The sequence below is a fragment of the Acomys russatus genome, chromosome 15, assembly GCF_903995435.1.
Source record: "Acomys russatus chromosome 15, mAcoRus1.1, whole genome shotgun sequence".
NCBI classification, from domain to species: domain Eukaryota; kingdom Metazoa; phylum Chordata; class Mammalia; order Rodentia; family Muridae; genus Acomys; species Acomys russatus.
This window is the reverse complement of record NC_067151.1, coordinates 62,306,918-62,323,610: the sequence shown is the minus strand read 5'-3', so window position 1 is coordinate 62,323,610 and position 16,693 is coordinate 62,306,918. Positions and strand designations below refer to the sequence as shown.

Here is a 16,693-nt window from a genome sequence, read left to right as displayed (position 1 = left end):
CATTTTTCTTTATTGCTTACCCAGTCATTCCTGGTCCACTAAAGAACAGCAAGTATTGTAACAGTATTCATCAGGTTTCCTATGTTGGCAATGTTATGCTGCTAACTTGCTAATTTCGCCTTTTATTGTTGTTTTTAGTTTGTTTGTTTGTTTGTTTTGTTTTGTTTTGTTTTGATAAAGAGTTTCTCTGTGTAGCTCTGGCTGTCCTGGAATTTGCTCTGTAGACCAGGCTGGCCTCGAACTCAGAGACCCACCAGCCTCCACCTCCCAAGTGCTGGGATTAAAGGCCTGTGCCACTATTGCCCAACACTAATTTTGTCCTTATAAAAGCATTTTTAGCCTTTTTCCTCTTTGGCTGTCTGAAGGCAAGATGGGTCACCAGCAGCTCTACTGGAGTCACCCACAGAAGTTCGGCCAGGGTTCTCGCTCCTGCCGCGTTTGCTCTAACCACTACAGTCTGATCCAGAAATACGGGCTCAACATGTGCGGTCAGTGTTTCCGTCAGTACTTGAAGGACATAGGCTTCATTAAGTTGGACTGAGCGACCTTGAGTGGATTATTCAAGACTGTCGGCCCAGTGAAACTGATCATGCTAGCCTTTGTACATAAAGTATAAAAAAGTAAAGACCTTCAAAAATAAATAAATAAATAAATGCATTTTTTTACCAAGGTCAGACGTTTGTTCTATTTAACTGTTTGTAGCTTATTTATAGCTTTAAGATGTGCAGAAGTCTAGCACGCAAATCTTCAAATGTGTGAGGCAGGTGCCTTCCAACTTCCCTGAAGAGAAAGAAAGAAAAACTGCTCAGAGGCGAGGTGAGCCATCAGCTGCTTCAGATGAGCACCCCTGCCTCCAGGACCCTCTCCCCTCAAGGTCCCAGAATGATGGCCTCTGCCAGAGAAACCAGGGCCTGCCAACAGAGGGCGGTCTTGCTCCATGGCCCCAAGCTCAGCAGGCCAGTCCATTCATGAGGCTGACCCTAGTCAGGAACAGTGTGAACCAGACTCTGGACAAGCAACGCGCACACACACACTCATGCACGCACACACGCGCACACACACGCGCACTGCCCAACAGTGCAGAGACTCCAGTGGAGTGGTGGTAAGTCCAGGTGGTTCAGACATGAGCAACTCTCCCAGAGTGAGGTCTGTGCTGGCCCCCAGGGTCCCGCCAAAAGTCAGCTTTGGCCCCTGTGCCCCACAAACTACTGACTCCACAAGAACACTCAGCCCCCACAAATACAAACAGCTGTCTGCAACTTGGAGTCCTCGAAATTTGAAAATTCCAGAAATAGCCCTCCTTCACACAACCCCCCTAAAGTGACACAGTCTCAGAAACAGAACCGTCGCTCAACCGTACACAAGAGTGATGTCATCAACACACATCTGGATGAAAATGGGGACACTCAAAGAATCAGAACTGTGCTTTCTCAAGCAGAGAGGCCAAACGCAGACCTTGGCTATGTGGGCCCCTGCTCAGTGCTCCTGAAACTAAGGAGCTGCCTAAACAGCACCTATTTATTGAGCAGTCTGTTTGGGTGGACAGGTGAATGGCTGCTTCATTTCTGTTAGTTTGTTTGTTACTTTGAGACACACTCCCATGTAGCCCAAGCTTACCTTGAACACCTGATGTGGCCACCATTTCTAAAGGAACATGTGTTTGCATGCTTGCAAACCAGGGTCAGCAGGTCCCCTGCAGCTGGATGTACAGATGAGCCACCTGACATGGATGCTGGGGACCAAACCCTGGCCCTCTGGAAGATCAGTACGTGCTGAACCACAGAGCCGTCTCTCCAGCCCCATAAGCCACCATTTCTATATGTAAAAAATTCTTTCCACTTTAGTGTTGTTTTGCGTTGTGTAGGAGGGGTTGGGGAAGAGGGCGATAGAGGGAGAGAGAAAGAGTGTATACAAGCATGAATGAAGGTCAGGGCACAACTTTTGGGAGTCAGTTCTCTTTGTCTTCTTCCTTCAGCCTCTTTTGATTAGGGCTACAGCAAGCACTCCACACCAGACAGCTCTTTTTATGTCGTTTTTAATCTATTCATTATTATCATTGTGTGTGTGTGTGTGTGTGTGTGAGAGAGAGAGAGAGAGAGAGAGAGAGAGAGAGAGAGAGAGAGAGAGAGAGAGAGAGTCTATCATTTGTGTGCCAGTGCCTGGGGAGACCAGAAGAGGGTGTCAAATTTCTTGGAGCTGGAGTTACCAGCATTTGTGAGCCTCCCAACTTGAGTGCTGGGATCTAAATTCCAGTCTTAAGGAAGAGTAGCAAGTGCTCTTAACCATAATGTGGTCTCTCCAGCCTCTAGAAACCAGCTTCTTTTTTGATGTTGTTTGTTTTTGGTTTCTCTCTGTGATAGCCCTGGCTGTCCTTGGACTCACTTTGTAGACCAGGTTGGCCTTGGACTCACAAAGAATGCCTGTCTCTGCCTCCCCAGTGCTGGGATTAAAGACATGTGCTACCACACCTGGCTCACAGCCTGCTTTTTAAAAGTGGATCTTAGTGCTGGACCTAGTGGTGCACACTTTTAATCCCAGCACTGGGGAGGCAGAGGCAGGCGGATTGATGTGAATTCAAAGACAGCCTGGTCTACATAGTGAATTCCAGGACAGCCAGGACTACATAGTAAAACTATATCTCAAAAACAACAAGAAGTCAGTTCCAACACTCAAACTCGGGCTGTTGGCGCTTTTACCCACTGAGCCCTCCTGCTTCTCTCTCTCCATTCTTCCAGTGGAAGTTTTTTCTTCTTTATTTCACCATGGTTTTATAAACCCGAGGCTTCAGCTCAGCCAGAAAGCACATAAGAAGAGAGGCAGGCTATCTAGGGATGAAAACAAACACACACACACACACACACACACACACACACACACACACACACACCTGTAATTCAAGAACTTGGAAGATGGAGGCAGAGAGTGAGAAGTTCAAAGCCAGCCTCAGCTACATAGCGAGTTTGCGGCAGCGTGGCAAATGTGTGCCGTAATACAGCAAAGGAAGCAGCCACCTAAACGCGGGAAAATCCCAAGTCAAGGTGAACTTACCAGGGGAGGAAGAACGAGGGGACAGACAGCAGTGATCAGCTGTATTCCTAGGATGAAAGGGAAAGAGTCAGAAAAGGCAGGAGAACCATGCATGGTGGCGCACGCCTGTAATCTCAGCAGTTGGGAGGCAGAGGCAGGCAGATCACCATGAGTTCGAGGCCAGCCTGCTCTACAAACCGAGTCCAGGACAGCCAAGGCTACACAGAGAAACCCTGTCTCAGAAAAAAAAAAAAAAACAAACAAACAAACACAAAAACAACTAAAAAGAAAGGGGCCCTGGCCTGGCTGTGGTGACTCATATTTGTAATCCCTGTACGTAGGAGGCTGAGGCAGAGGGATTGCTGCATGTTTGAGACCAGTTTGGGTTATATAGTAAGACCTAAGCGACTCAAACCTGGAGTATAAAGCAATGCCTTTTCTAAAATAACAACCCTGGTGTGGGGTCTGAACACTGATTCAGGGTAGAAGAACTGACGGGAAGCTGATAATTGGGGCCAGGGAACCAGAAGAGTCATCCTGGGAAAACCAGGGGCCGACTCTCCACCACAGAAACGAGGAGCTAAGGAGAATGCAGTTAAAGGGGGAAATGGGGGATATGGGCTGGGGTTTAACTGCTCTGTCTTCTGTCACTTGCCTGGATGCCAGGACAAGAAATGGCAACATGGTCACACACCGGGTGCCTGGAGGATGTGAGCCAAGGAGCTCACCTGCCCCAAGCCAGCAGTCACTTCATGATCCTGAGCTCGGGACCACTCTCTAGCTCACCCAGTGTCTCCACAGAGCTAACATGGTCATGGGAGAACGGTTAGGTAGAATTTCAGAGGGGTGGTAAGGCTAGACAGCCAGTGCTGTGGGCGTCCACAGCAAGGACACTTCACTCTCGGGAGGGACAGAGGAGGAATAAAATCAAAGAAGGAAGTGACTCAAAACAGAGAGCCAAAGCAAGAGGAAGAGCCGTTCAGAGAACTGCAGGGAAGGGGGTGTGTGGTGAGGGTGGCCCAGACGGAGAGCACAGAGCATGCAAAAAAAAAAAAAAAAAAAAAAAAAAAAAAAAAAGGAAGGGAAATATGAGCTTGGCCAGTTCCAGGAAACAGGAGCAACAAGCTCAGGGTGGCCAAGCAGCGTGGTGAATGTCCACCGTCCCAGCACTGATGCAGAACTGGGGTGGGGTGGGGGAAGGGGCGAGCAAAAAGATTGCGGGTTCAGGTTCACAAGCATCTGGGCTACAGGGTAATTCTAGGCCAGCCTGGAATACATGGTGCGATTTCTGTCTCAAAAGAACAAACCACGGCTGGAAAGATGGTTCAGGAGTTAGGAGCACTGTCCTGAGTTCAATACCCGGCAACCACACTGTGGCTCACAACCATCTATTCTGGGATCTGATGCCCTCTTCTGGCCTGCAGGTGTACACGGCAGATAGAGTACTCACATACATAAAATACATAAATAAATCTTTTTTAAAAAAAGAGATCAGCCAGGCTGTGGTGGCGCATGCCTTTAATCTCAGCACTTGGGAGGCAGAGGCAGGAGGATCGCTGTGAGTTCAAGACCAGCCTGGTCTACAAAGCGAGTCCTAGACTGTCAAGGCTACACAGAGAAACCCTGTCTCAGAGAGAGAGAGAGAGAGAAAACACAAACCAAAGCCAGTGAGATGTCTCTGCAGATAAAACACTTGCCACCAAGCCTGGTGACCGGAGTTCCATCCCCAGGACCACATGGCAGAGAGCACTGACTCCCAAACACTGTCCTCTGATAGGTGCTGTGACACATACTTACTTAAATTCCTAAATTAAATGTAGTTTTAAAATATTTTTTACAAAGAACAAGACCACCAAGCGTGATGGCCAGGCCTTTACTCCCAGCACTCAAAAGGCAAAAGCAGGCAGATTGCTGTGAGTTTGAGGCCAACCTAGTCTACAAAGCAAGTTGAGGACAGCCAGGACTACACAGAGAAAGCCTGTCTCAAAAAACCAAAGAAGAAGAAGAAGAAGAAGAAGAAGAAGAAGAAGAAGAAGAAGAAGAAGAAGAAGAAGAAGAAGAAGAAGAAGAAGAAGAAGAAAACCACAGGGCTGGACCCTCAGCAGTTAAAAGCACTGGCTGCTCTTTCAAAGGTCCTGAGTTCAATTCCCAGCAACCACATGGTGGTGGCTCACAACTGTCTATAACTGTAGTCCAATGAAGCTAGGTGTGGTGGCGCACGCCTTTAATCACAGCACCTGGAGGCAGAAGCAGGCGGATCTCTGTGAGTTCGAGGCCAGCCTGGACAGCCAGGACTACACAGAGAAACCCTGTCTGGAAAAAACAAAGACAAAACAAAACAACAAACTCTAGTCCAGTGGGATATGATGCCCTCTTCTGGTGTGCATACATGCAGACAAAACACTCATATACATAAAATACATAAATAAATAAATCTGAAAAAAGAAAGGCGTTCTGGATGGTCAGAGTGTTGAAAATGGCCATCAAAGAGGTGAAAAGAAACCATAGGGACGGGCATACTTCACATCCAAAAAAGCTCCCTCCTGCAAACATACAAGTACCTAATCATTACACACTGAGCTGAAACAACTGACTAGAGGCCATAACCCATAAAGCAGCCAATAGGGGCCTGCAGGAGCAGGAGTTCTCAGATGCTGTGGTAGGCACTCACAACCATCTGCAGCTCCGGCTCCAGGGATTCTACCACCCTCTTCTGGCTTCCCCAAGCAGTGCACACATGTACACAGATGTGCAGGCAAAACACTCATACGCATAAAATAAAAATGAATAAATTGGTAGCTGGCTATGGTGGAGCATGCCTTTAATCCCAGCACTTGGGGAGACAGAGGCAAGCGGATGGCAGTGAGTTCGAGGACAGCCTGGTCCACAAAGCGGCTCTTGGACAGCCAAGGCTAACAGACAGAGAGAGAGAGAGAGAGAGAGAGAATGTTTTTTATAATGACAATCCCAACCGTTCTATTTTACCAATAAAGACTCAGGAGCCGGATGCTGGGGTGAAAACTACTGGCTCAGAGAAGCAGAGAAAAGCGCCCAGCTGACCTTCCTACTCAGCTCACATCCTGATGGACCTGTCCCATCCCAAAAAAGGCTTATAAGCTCAGCTGACAGCCCAGGAGGAAACAGACAAAAATCCCAAGGCCAAAGGCTTTCTAGCTCAAAGCTAAAACAGACCAAAGGCCAAAGGAGCTGAAGAGCTAAAAGCTAAAGAGCCCAGGAGCTTAAAAAAAAAAAAAAAAAAAAAAAAAAAAAGCCCCTTCTGCTTCTCCACAGTCTTAAACACCCCTCAACTCAAGGACTCCCCTACTCTTTAATCCCTGTCAGCTGGTTTCTTGCTCCGCCTCTTGACCTAGGGTTAACTTTATTAAGTCCTGTGTACAGAGAGCTCTTGAATTAAAGGTACGTGCTAGGGCTCAACCATGCCAAACAAAAGACAGGTTTTTACAGTTCATAATCTCAGGAACCACAATGGGATCAAATATCCTGCAACAAATAAATCTCAAATAAAATAAACAAAAGTGAGAGAGAGAGAGAGGAGGAGGAGGGAAATAGGGAGAGGAAGGGAGCAGCTGGCGAGGTGGATCAGTGGGTAAAGACACTGTCAACCCACAACCTGAGTTCAATCCCCGTGACCCACATAGAGGAAGGAGAGAATAGAACCCCACAATTGTTCTCTGACCTCTACAATGTATGGTGGTATGTACATATACCAGGAGGGCACACGCACGTGTGCACACGCACACGTTTACATGCAAAAAATAACTAATTAATAACATTGTTTTCCAAAGGAAAGTAAAAAAACTGGAAGCCAGTGGAGAGGGCTCAGTAGGTAAAGGCAATTGTCACCAAGAAGCCAGCATGGTAGGAAAGGACAACACCCCCAGGTTGTCTTCTGATCACACACACACACACACACACACACACACACACACACACACACACACGAGTCCAACCTCCTCCTCACTGTATGGTTCCAGGAGAAGGAAAAATGGCCTGGTGGAACCGATGCTTAGGGCAGGTCTGCACAACATGCCCCCAAGTGGCACTGTCCCAAGTTCACAAATGGGGCTCAAAGGTTAGGAAAGCAACTGACTTGCTCAAGAGCCAAGAAGTACTAACAGGCCCAATTGCATGGGGTGAGGAGCAAAGTCACTTCACCTGTCTGTGTCCCTATTTCTTCAGCTTTAAGTGGGAACAGGATTGTAGTTAGCACTGCATGCAGGGCAAAACACATAGTAAAGCATAAAGTATGCCACCTGTGTTAGCATCCTCTGTGCCCGTTTGTACCCCCATCAACCCTGCCAACAAGGTTCTGAGCCCCTCTCTTCTCTGCGAGTGGACAGGTGCTGACAATGACTTTGCCAAAAGGACTCAAGACCTTGGCGAACCACCCTGCCTGGCTTGCTTGGCCAATACCCAACAGGATTTACAGTGCACTTCCTGGAACATCCAGGATCTGCTAGACCATGCCAATCTGAGGCAGCTGCCCAGAGGTCTTCCAACTCTCCTGCAAGACCAGCCAGCCCTTGTGGAGACTTGCCATGCCACTGGCTCTGATCTGGAAGTGGCTGGAAGCTTACCAGAGGCAGAGGGACATTGCTGGGAATGTCCCCCCTCAGCAGACACCATCCACACCCAGATGGCCGGCAGCCATGGTGAAGGGTAGGACTCTATCTCGGGCACCCCAACCTCTGCCGCAGAAGAACAGCAAGTTCAAGGCTGTACCCGTCTTTCATGCCACTCACCCCATGATGCAGAGGCTCTTTCCCTTCAGGGAAGTGACTCTGGACTCTTCGTCGTGGTGACACTTGATTCATTGAATCAGGACAGATGGCATGGGCAAGTGGCCTCGTCTCCCATGAGAAAACTGACAAAGTCTAGAAAACCAGGATTGGTCCCAGCTCTCAGAAGCTCAGGCTGGGCCCTGTCTGCCTTCCTCAGACAGAGGGCATAGGTTTGTACGCCCCTCACTGACTCCATCATGGTGGGAGGACTCTGTGGGGTCATGTCCTGGACCGTCACTCATTACTGCCTGCCCTTCAGCAGACCAGTTCCCATTCTGAGCAAAGGGGTTGGGGCCAGGCCGCAGAAGTCTGCTGTGGCGCTTGTCCAGGTGGGGCCAGAAACCAGCAGCTGTTACAGAGACCATAAGGGAGCAGGCAGCAGGCGACAGAGGTGCCTCACAGCTGCCACTGAGCACCCAAGGAAGTGGCCTTGGGCTGGGTGCTCCCAGGACTTACCTGGAAGGAAAGGGTCAAACCCCAACCTGCAAAGGGAGGACTCACCAAGGCACTTGGCTGTCACACAAAGGGCATTATTGAGATCCAGAATCAGGCCACTGAAAGTGACAGCGACTGACCTTATGTAATCAAAGTTGCTAAACTCTTAAGTCTTCAGTAAACAAGATAAATACCAACAGCGTCACCACAGTGTCACGGCCAGCAGGGGTGCTGTGGGTTCCTAAGTGAGCGCAAGCCTAGGTAACAAGCTCAGGACCCTTGGATTTCTCCCTCAACACCAGAGAACAGGAGCCTGAGTGAAACAACGCCTCTCCCATCCCTTGTGCTGTGACACTTCAAGCAGGGAACTGCAGCCGGACACCAAAGCCAGGCACAGAAAGGAGAGTTTCGCCACCTTGGACCTTGGTCCCTAGACCTTGTGAAATGAGAATTAGTCATCGGATGGTCACAATGGGTTAAATGCACAGTAAATATACTCTGCAGTAGACACAGTAAAAGGGCCATCCCATGAAACAGATAGTGGATTTCTTTTTTTGTTTTGTTTTGTTTTGTTTTTCTAGACAGGGTTTCTCTGTGTAGCCCTGGCTGTCCTAGACTCACTTAGTAGACCAGGCTGGCCTCGAACTCACAGCAATCCACCTGCGTCTGCCTCCTGAGTGCTGGGATTAAAGGTGTATGACACCACATCTGCCTTAGATAGTGGATATTTATAGTGGTGAGCTGAGCAAGCTTGAGCTGGCATCTGCTGTTTGTTAGAGCAGATTTCCAAGTGTTTAGGAAGCCACACATGGTGGCGCAGGCCTTTAATCCCAGCACTCGGGAAGCAGAGGCAGGCAGATCGATGTGAGTTAGAGGCCAGCCTGGTCTGCAAAGTGAGTCCAGGACAGCTAAGGCTGTCTCAAAAAACAGAGAGAGAGAGAGAGAGAGAGAGAGAGAGAGAGAGAGAGAGAGAGAGAGAGAGAGAGAGAGAGAGAGAGAGAGACGGGAGAGAGAGCGATTTCTACTATAGACATGGCCAAAGCAGCAGGTCAACCTGGTGCTGCTTCAAACACCAGAACTTCCTATGCCGCTCTGAGAACAGCTTCCTCCTGTAGCTTCCTACACTCATTTTCCCATTGTCTTTCTCCCCCCACTCACACATACTTTGGTTTTTTGATCAGGCTGGCCTCCAACTCAGTGATGCTCCTGTTTCTGCCTCCTGAGTGCTGGCATTAAAGGCGTGCGCCACCACTACCAGGGCTTCGTCTTCCCAAACATTTGTGGAGACCTATCATGTACTAGAACCAAAGACTCGAAAGAAAATAAACAAATAGAAACCTTTCTCTCTCTCTCTTCCTCTCTCTCTCTCCCTCTCTCTCTCCCTCTCCCCCTCCCTCCCTCCTCTCTCTCTCTCTCTCTCTCTCTCTCTCTCTCTCTCTCTCTCTGTTTTGTTTGTTTGTTTGTTGGTTGGTTGGTTGGTTGTTTTTTGGGGTTTTTTGTTTTGTTTTTTGAGACAGGGTTTCTCCTTGTAGCCTTGGCTGTCCTGGACTCACTTTATAGACCAGGCTGGTCTCGAACTCACATCGCTCTGCCTGCCCCTGGCTCCCAAGTGCTGGGATTAAAGGCCACTGCTAAGAACTCCTCCCAGGGTGGTGGAGCACTAGGAAATGGAGGGGGGTCCCCCTGCTTTCTTCAAGCCTTGGGGTTCTGAACTGAAGCATCTGGGCAGGGTGCTGTGCTGTGCTGGGGCAATTAATTGGTAGTTCGGGCTGGCTTTAAACTCTTTGCAGGCAGAATATTGTATACATAATAAATAAAGAAATCTTTAAACTCTTTCCTAGTGAGTTGTAAGTCCAGTACTTTGCAGACAGATGCAGGAAAATTGAGAGTGTAGAGTTTGAAGCCAAGCTTGGCTACATAGTGAGAGACTGCTAAAAACAAATAAGCAAGTAAAAGGACCCCATTTCAAAAACTCAAGGGTGGGGTACAGACTGGGGGTGACCCATTCTCCTAGCCATGTACAGAGAGCCCTGGGTTTGATCTCTAGCAAAGGAAGGAAGGAAGAAGGAAGGAAGGAAGTAGGAAGGAAGGAAGGAAGGAAGGAAGGGGGCTTTAGGGGCAGGGGAAGCAAGGCAAGGAAAAAGATCCTAGGAATGAATTAACTCTGGGAAAGTTTTGCCTCTTTGTTACATTACAGACAGACAAAAAGTACATCCATCAGGCCTCCCACTTCCCCAGAATTTAGCACCAAATTTCTTTTGCTTCCAAAACCTAAACTTATACTAGGGGAAAGAGACCTTGTAACATCACTGAAGCCAAGTCTTCACATCAAAACAGTGCTCTCAAAGACACTTGAAGAACGGCCCAAAAACAGACTCCCGGCCCATTTAAACTTCCGTCTCATTATATTGTGAACAATGAGCAGCCAACAGTTTCCCCTTAATACATGCTCGTGTTCTTTCTACTTAGAGAATGCCAGGATTTGAATCAGGAAAAAATCCAAAAGCTTCCCTGTGGGGAAATGGGGTTACCTTGAAGAGACCAGAAGTCAAGGTGTCCTTAGACTCTTCGACACAGCATTAGCAGACAATGGAGCCAGGTCACAAGTCCCAAGCCAGCCAAGTCACTGTGCACGTACAGACACCACAGAATACATTCTTTCATGTGCATGGGCTCAGAAAATCTGCCACCCCATACTATTCACATCTATGTTTTATGTGTGGGTACACCCCTGGTCAGAGGAAATCTTGTGGGGTATACCCATGGTCAGAGGAAATCTTGTGAGGTACACCCGTGGTCGGAGGAAATCTTGTGAGGTACAACCATGGTCAGAGAAAATCTTGTGGGGTCTGTTCTCTCCTTCCACCATGTGAGCCCTAGGGATTGGACTTCGGTTATCAGGCCTGACAAGAGCCTTTACCTTCGGGGCTATCTCAATGCCTTTAATTTTCTTTTTCTTTTATTTTCTTTTATTGTTTTTCATTTTTGTTTTTCAAGACAGGATTTCTCTGTGTAGCCTTGGCTGTCCTAGACTTGCTTTGTAGACCAGGGTGGCCTCAAACTCATAGCAATCCACCTGCCTCTGCCTCCCAAGTGCTGGGATTAGAGGCGTGCGCCACCATGCCTGGCCCTTAATTTTCTATTGTTCATTAATAACAGATATAAATATATGGTTTTTTGGAATGGGGTCTTATTATATAGCCTATGCTGATCTCAAAACTAGAGATCCTCCTGCCTCAGGCTCACAAGTGCTAGAACCATAGGCCTGTGCCGTCTTGCCCAGCTCTCCAGCTGATTTTGTTTTGTGAGAGGGTTTCATTATGTGACTCAGGTTGGCCTCAAACACATGGAACTCCTCTACTTAACTTCCTAAGGGTTAGTTTATCGTTACTAGTAACTTCTTTTGGATATTTCACCAAACGGTTTCCATTTTGTGTGTGTGTGTGTGCAGGTCAGAGGTCAATCTGAGTTGTCCTCATTTGCTCTCTGCCTTGTTTTTTCTTCTGTTGTCATTGTGCGTATAATGTGTGTAGTTGCCTGGTGTGGTGGGCATGCTTTTAACCTCAGGACTCCAGAGACAGAGGCAGGCAGGCAGCAGGATCTCTGCAAGTTGGAAACCAGTCTGGTCTACACGACAAGCTCCAGGCTAGCCAGAGTGACACAGTGAGACCCTGTCTTAAAAGAAAAAAAAAAAAAAAAAAAAAAATCAGAGGGGGAGGGAACTGGAGAGATGGCTCAGCAGTTAAGAGCACTGTCTACTCTTTCTTTCAAAGGTCCTGAGTTCAATTTCCAGCAACACATGGTGGCTCACAACCATCTATAATGAGATCTGATGCCCTCTTCTGGTGTGCAGATGTACAGGCAAATAGAGCACTCATACATAAAATAAATAAATTTTAAGCCGGGCATGGTGGCACACGCCTTTAATCCCAGCACTTGGGAGGCAGTGGCAGGCAGATCACTGTAAATTCAAGGCCAGCCTGGCCTATAAAGAGAATCCAGGACAGCCAAGGCTACACAGAGAGACCTTGTCGAAAAACCAAAAAAAAAAAAAAAAATTGAAAAAATTGAAAAAATAAAATAATAATAATAAATTTTTTTAAAGACCTCCATGGTCCACGCTTCTCTAGGAGGCTATGCTGGTCCATGGCCAGTGGTTTTCGGCAGAGGCCTATGTTGATGACCATGGTCTGTGCTGCCACTGGAGACAAAATGGAGGTCCTTGTGCTGGAGACCAAGCGGAAGCCCCGGATCCACGCTCCCGCTGACTGTGGAGCAAGGAAACTGCTCCTGCAGTTTTACTGATGACTGCAGATGCACAGTTGAGGGAGAGGAACATGGAAAGCTTCTGTGGCAACCCCTCTAACAGCTTAAAAAGGAAGTCATCAAGAGAACTCTTAAAAATTGTGATAGGGATGCTGAGGTGTAGCTCTCCACAGTTGATGGCCTGGGGAGGGCGTGCAGGTGGGGAAGGACTCAGCTTTCTTTAGGGGCCTGGACCCAGGGAGTCTGACCATGCTCCAGTGAGTATATACAAAGTGGACTTGGTTTTCTTTTTCTTGGTTTTCTTTTGTGGTAGGAGGCCACAAGGGAGGGAAAATGAACATGATTAGCATACATGATGTAACATTCCCAAATAACTAATAAAAATATGTCTGAGCTGGGTGTGGGGGCACATGCCGTTAGTGCTAGCACTCAGAAGGCAGAGGCAAGCGGATCTCTGAGTTCGAGGCCTACAAAGTGAGTGAGTTCCAGGACAGCCAGGGCTTCACAGAGAAACTGTCTTGAAGGAAAAAAAAAAAAAATGCAGAAACAGAAACAAAAGAACAAAACAAAAGCTATGTTGGAAAAGGAAGAAGGAAAAGAGAGAGAAAAGAAAGTGGGGGCTGGAGACATGGCTCAGTGGTTAAGAGCACTGGCTGCCCCTGCGGAGAAGCTGATTTCGATTCAGAATCTACATGGTGGCTCACAACTGTCTGTACCTCCAGGGGTCCGACACCCTCCCCAGGCTCCCCTGAAACCCCAGGTGCACAGACACACACAGGCAAAACGCTCGGACACATGAAACAAATAAATAATGTTTGAATGTGTGCAGGCACACACATGCCACAGTGAACACCTTTGTGGCATTGGGTCTCTCCTTCCTTCCGCCCCTTATGTGCAGTCCAGGGCTTGGCTCTGGGAGTACAGACGCAAACAGCCCAACCATTACCCAATGCAAGTCCTCGGCCTTCCACAGCAAGCATTTCTGGGGTAGCGTGTGCACCCCATGTCACGAGTATGGAGGTCAAAGGACAGCATCGAGGAATCCAGGTCCCTCTTTCCACCGCTTGGTTCTAGGGATCAAACTCAGGACCTCAGGGTTGGAGCAGCACTTTGCCCACTGAGCTATCCTACCACCTCCAGCTGCTGCTGATTTTTTCTGTCTTGTCTTACAGCACTATCTAAAGCAACAGGTCTCAACCTTCCTAACGCTGTAACCCTTCAGTACAGTTCCTCGTGTTGTGGTGACCCCCAACTATAAAATTATTTTCGTTGCTACTTCATAACTCTAATTTTGCTACGGCTGTAAATCACAGTGCAGATATCTGATATGTAGGGAACCTCATATGGGACCCCTGTGAAGGATCGTCAGCACTGTGCAGGGTTCATATGGGACCCCTGTGAAGGATCGTCAGCACTGTGCAGGGTTCATATGGGACCCCTGTGAAGGATCGTCAGCACTGTGCAGGGTTCATATGGGACCCCTGTGAAGGATCGTCAGCACTGTGCAGGGTTCATATGGGACCCCTGTGAAGGATCGTCAGCACTGTGCAGGGTTCATATGGGACCCCTGTGAAGGATCGTCAGCACTGTGCAGGGTTCATATGGGACCCCTGTGAAGGATCGTCAGCACTGTGCAGGGTTCATATGGGACCCCTGTGAAGGATCGTTAGCACTGTGCAGGTTTAGAGGTTTTGTTTTCAATCTTCTAAAAGTTCTGAGTATTTTGTTGTTTGTTGACACAAGGTCTCTCTGTGTAGTCTTGGCTGTCTTAGACTCAGTTTGTAGACCAGGATGGCCTCGAACTCATAGCAATCCCCCTGCCTTTGCCTCTCGAGTGCTGGGATTAAAGGTGTGTGCCACCACGCCCAGCCTTTGTTGTTTGTTTGTTTGTTTGTTTGTTTGTTTGTTTTTTGAGACTGGGCTGTCAAGGAGCAGACTGGTTTAGAACTCACCACGTAGCATGGCCAGATGTGGCTTAATCCCAGCATGCCTCTAATCCCAGCATGCCTCTAATCCCAGCGCGCCTCTAACCCCAGCACTCGGAAGGCAGACACAGGTGGATCTGTGAGTTCACACCAGCCTGGTCGGCTTGGTGAGTTTCAAGACAGCAAGAGCTATGTCGCAGAGAGACCCTGTCTCCACACAAAGAACTCACTAGGTAGCCAAGGCTAACCTTGAACTTCTAACCCTCCTGCCTCCACCTCTTGCGTGAATGGTGTGTATAAGTGTGCCACTACACCAGTGTTCTGCCACTACACCCACTGTTCCAGTAGAACGCCGTTACCAGACCGAAGGCATTCCATTCTATTTCCAGTTACCCAGAGATTTCATCCAATATGAACATACAAATAAAATGCCAGCGTGGCCCTCTTTTCTGGCTGGAGTCACGCAGGCCTTCAAAAAGAAGGAAAAGAGTGCTCCCGCTGTGCCAGGAACCTTTGGAAAAAGCAAAGGAATTTTTCAGAGTTGAAAGTCAAATGCCTATAAAAGAAATGTTCCCAAAGATTGCTTCAAAAGAAAAAAGAAATCTAAGCACAGGGCTGGAGAGATGGCTCAGTGGTTAAGAGCACGGGCTTCTCTTTCAGAGGACCAGCATTAAATTCTCAGCTCAGGCATGCTGACTCACAACTTCAGTTCCAGGACTCTGGTGCCCTCTTCTGGCGTCCACAGGCATACACATGTGCACAGACTCACATGCAGGCAAAGTACCCATAAATATAAATTAAAACAAAAGGGCAAGTGTACAGAACTGAGATCTGAAGGGCCGGAATGGCCAGAAATGCTAGCAGCTTCTCAAAGCTTCTATGTACCTGCAGAACCCAAACTGGTCTTTGTCGTCAGAACAGAGATATCAGCAACATGAGCCCAGGGATTGTGAAAAATCTAAATGGGAGGAAACTATACTAGCATGGAGGTTTAGGATGGAGTAATTATTACGCAGCATTGTGCTATAGGCTAATTAAATAGAGCCTCGTCTCTCTGTGATCTCACTCGATTCATTAAACGGCCCTGCTACTTCAGGGTGCAGCGGCAAAGGGCCATCCTCTATAAATGGCTCAAAGTGCCTCCTACCATTAACCAGTTCACCCAGGCCCTGGACCAGCAAATAGCTACCCAGTGGCCTAAGCTTGCCTGCAGGTACAGGTCAGAGACAAAGAAGAAGAAGCTAAGGCTGCTGGACCATGCTGAGAAGAAAGCTGCTGGGAAAGGGGACGTCCCAACTAAGAGACCACCTGTCCTTCAAGCAGGGGTGAATACAGTCACCACCTTGGTGGAGAACAAGAAGGCTCAGCTGGTGCTGATTGCCCATGATGTAGACTCCATTGAGCTGGTGGTCTTCCTACCTGCCCTGTGTGGAAAGATGGGGGTCCCCGACTGCATCATCAATGGAAAGGCCAGGCTGGGCGGCTGGTCCCCAGGAGGACTTGCACCACCGTTGCCTTCTCACGGGTTAACTCGGAAAACGAGGGTGCTCTGGCTAAGCTGGTGGAAGCTATTAGGACCAATTAAACGAACGACAGATAACGATGAGATCCGTGGCCACTGGGGAGGCAGCGTCCTGGGTCCTAAATCTGTGGCTCACACTACCAAGCTGGAAAAGACAAAGGCTAGAGAACTCACCACTAAACTGGGTTAAATGTACACTGCTGTCCAGGCGTGGTGGCGCATGCCTTTAATCCTGGCACTCAGGAGGCAGAGGCAGGAGGATTGCTATGAGTTCAAGACCAGCCTGGTCTACAAAGTGAGTCTAGAACAGCCACACAGAGAAACCCTGTCTCGAAAAAACAAACAACAACAAAAAAAAAATACACTGCTAAGTTTTCTGTATATAAATATAATTACAAATTTTTTTAGAATGAGGTAAAGAATATAAAATAGTCTATAGGAAGGGGATGCCCTTAAGAGAATGATTCTCAACTTCCTAACCCTGCATGCTTTTAGTACAGGTCCTCATGTTGTGGTGACCTCCAACCATAAAATCATTTCATTGCTACATCATAACTGCAATTTCGCTACTGTTATGAATTGTAATGTAACTATCGGATATTCAGAATAGCTGATATGTGATCACCCCCAAAGGGGTCTCGACCCACAGGCTGAGAACCACTGTCTTAAGGGCTCCTTATTTCAGGCCATGGCAGTGTTGGGTACCCCTGTCAACT

The 16,693-nt window shown here is 48.0% G+C and overlaps 1 protein-coding gene and 1 pseudogene across 1 annotated transcript; both read left to right on the top strand.

The window, feature by feature from the left end:
- The first annotated feature begins 344 nt into the window (after window positions 1-344).
- LOC127198946 (40S ribosomal protein S29-like) lies at window positions 345-623 on the top strand. Its single transcript, XM_051156852.1, has one exon. The coding sequence runs from the start codon at window positions 371-373 to the stop codon at window positions 539-541; it is 171 nt and encodes a 56-aa protein (XP_051012809.1). The 5' UTR covers window positions 345-370; the 3' UTR covers window positions 542-623.
- Window positions 624-12,779: 12,156 nt separating this feature from the next.
- On the top strand, window positions 12,780-16,040 carry LOC127199066 (60S ribosomal protein L7a-like; annotated as a pseudogene).
- Window positions 16,041-16,693: the final 653 nt, after the last annotated feature.

Coding starts and splice junctions, on each gene's coding strand:
- LOC127198946 (XM_051156852.1), top strand. CDS start 371: ATGGGTCACCAGCAGCTCTACTGGAGTCACCCACAGAAGTTCGGCCAG.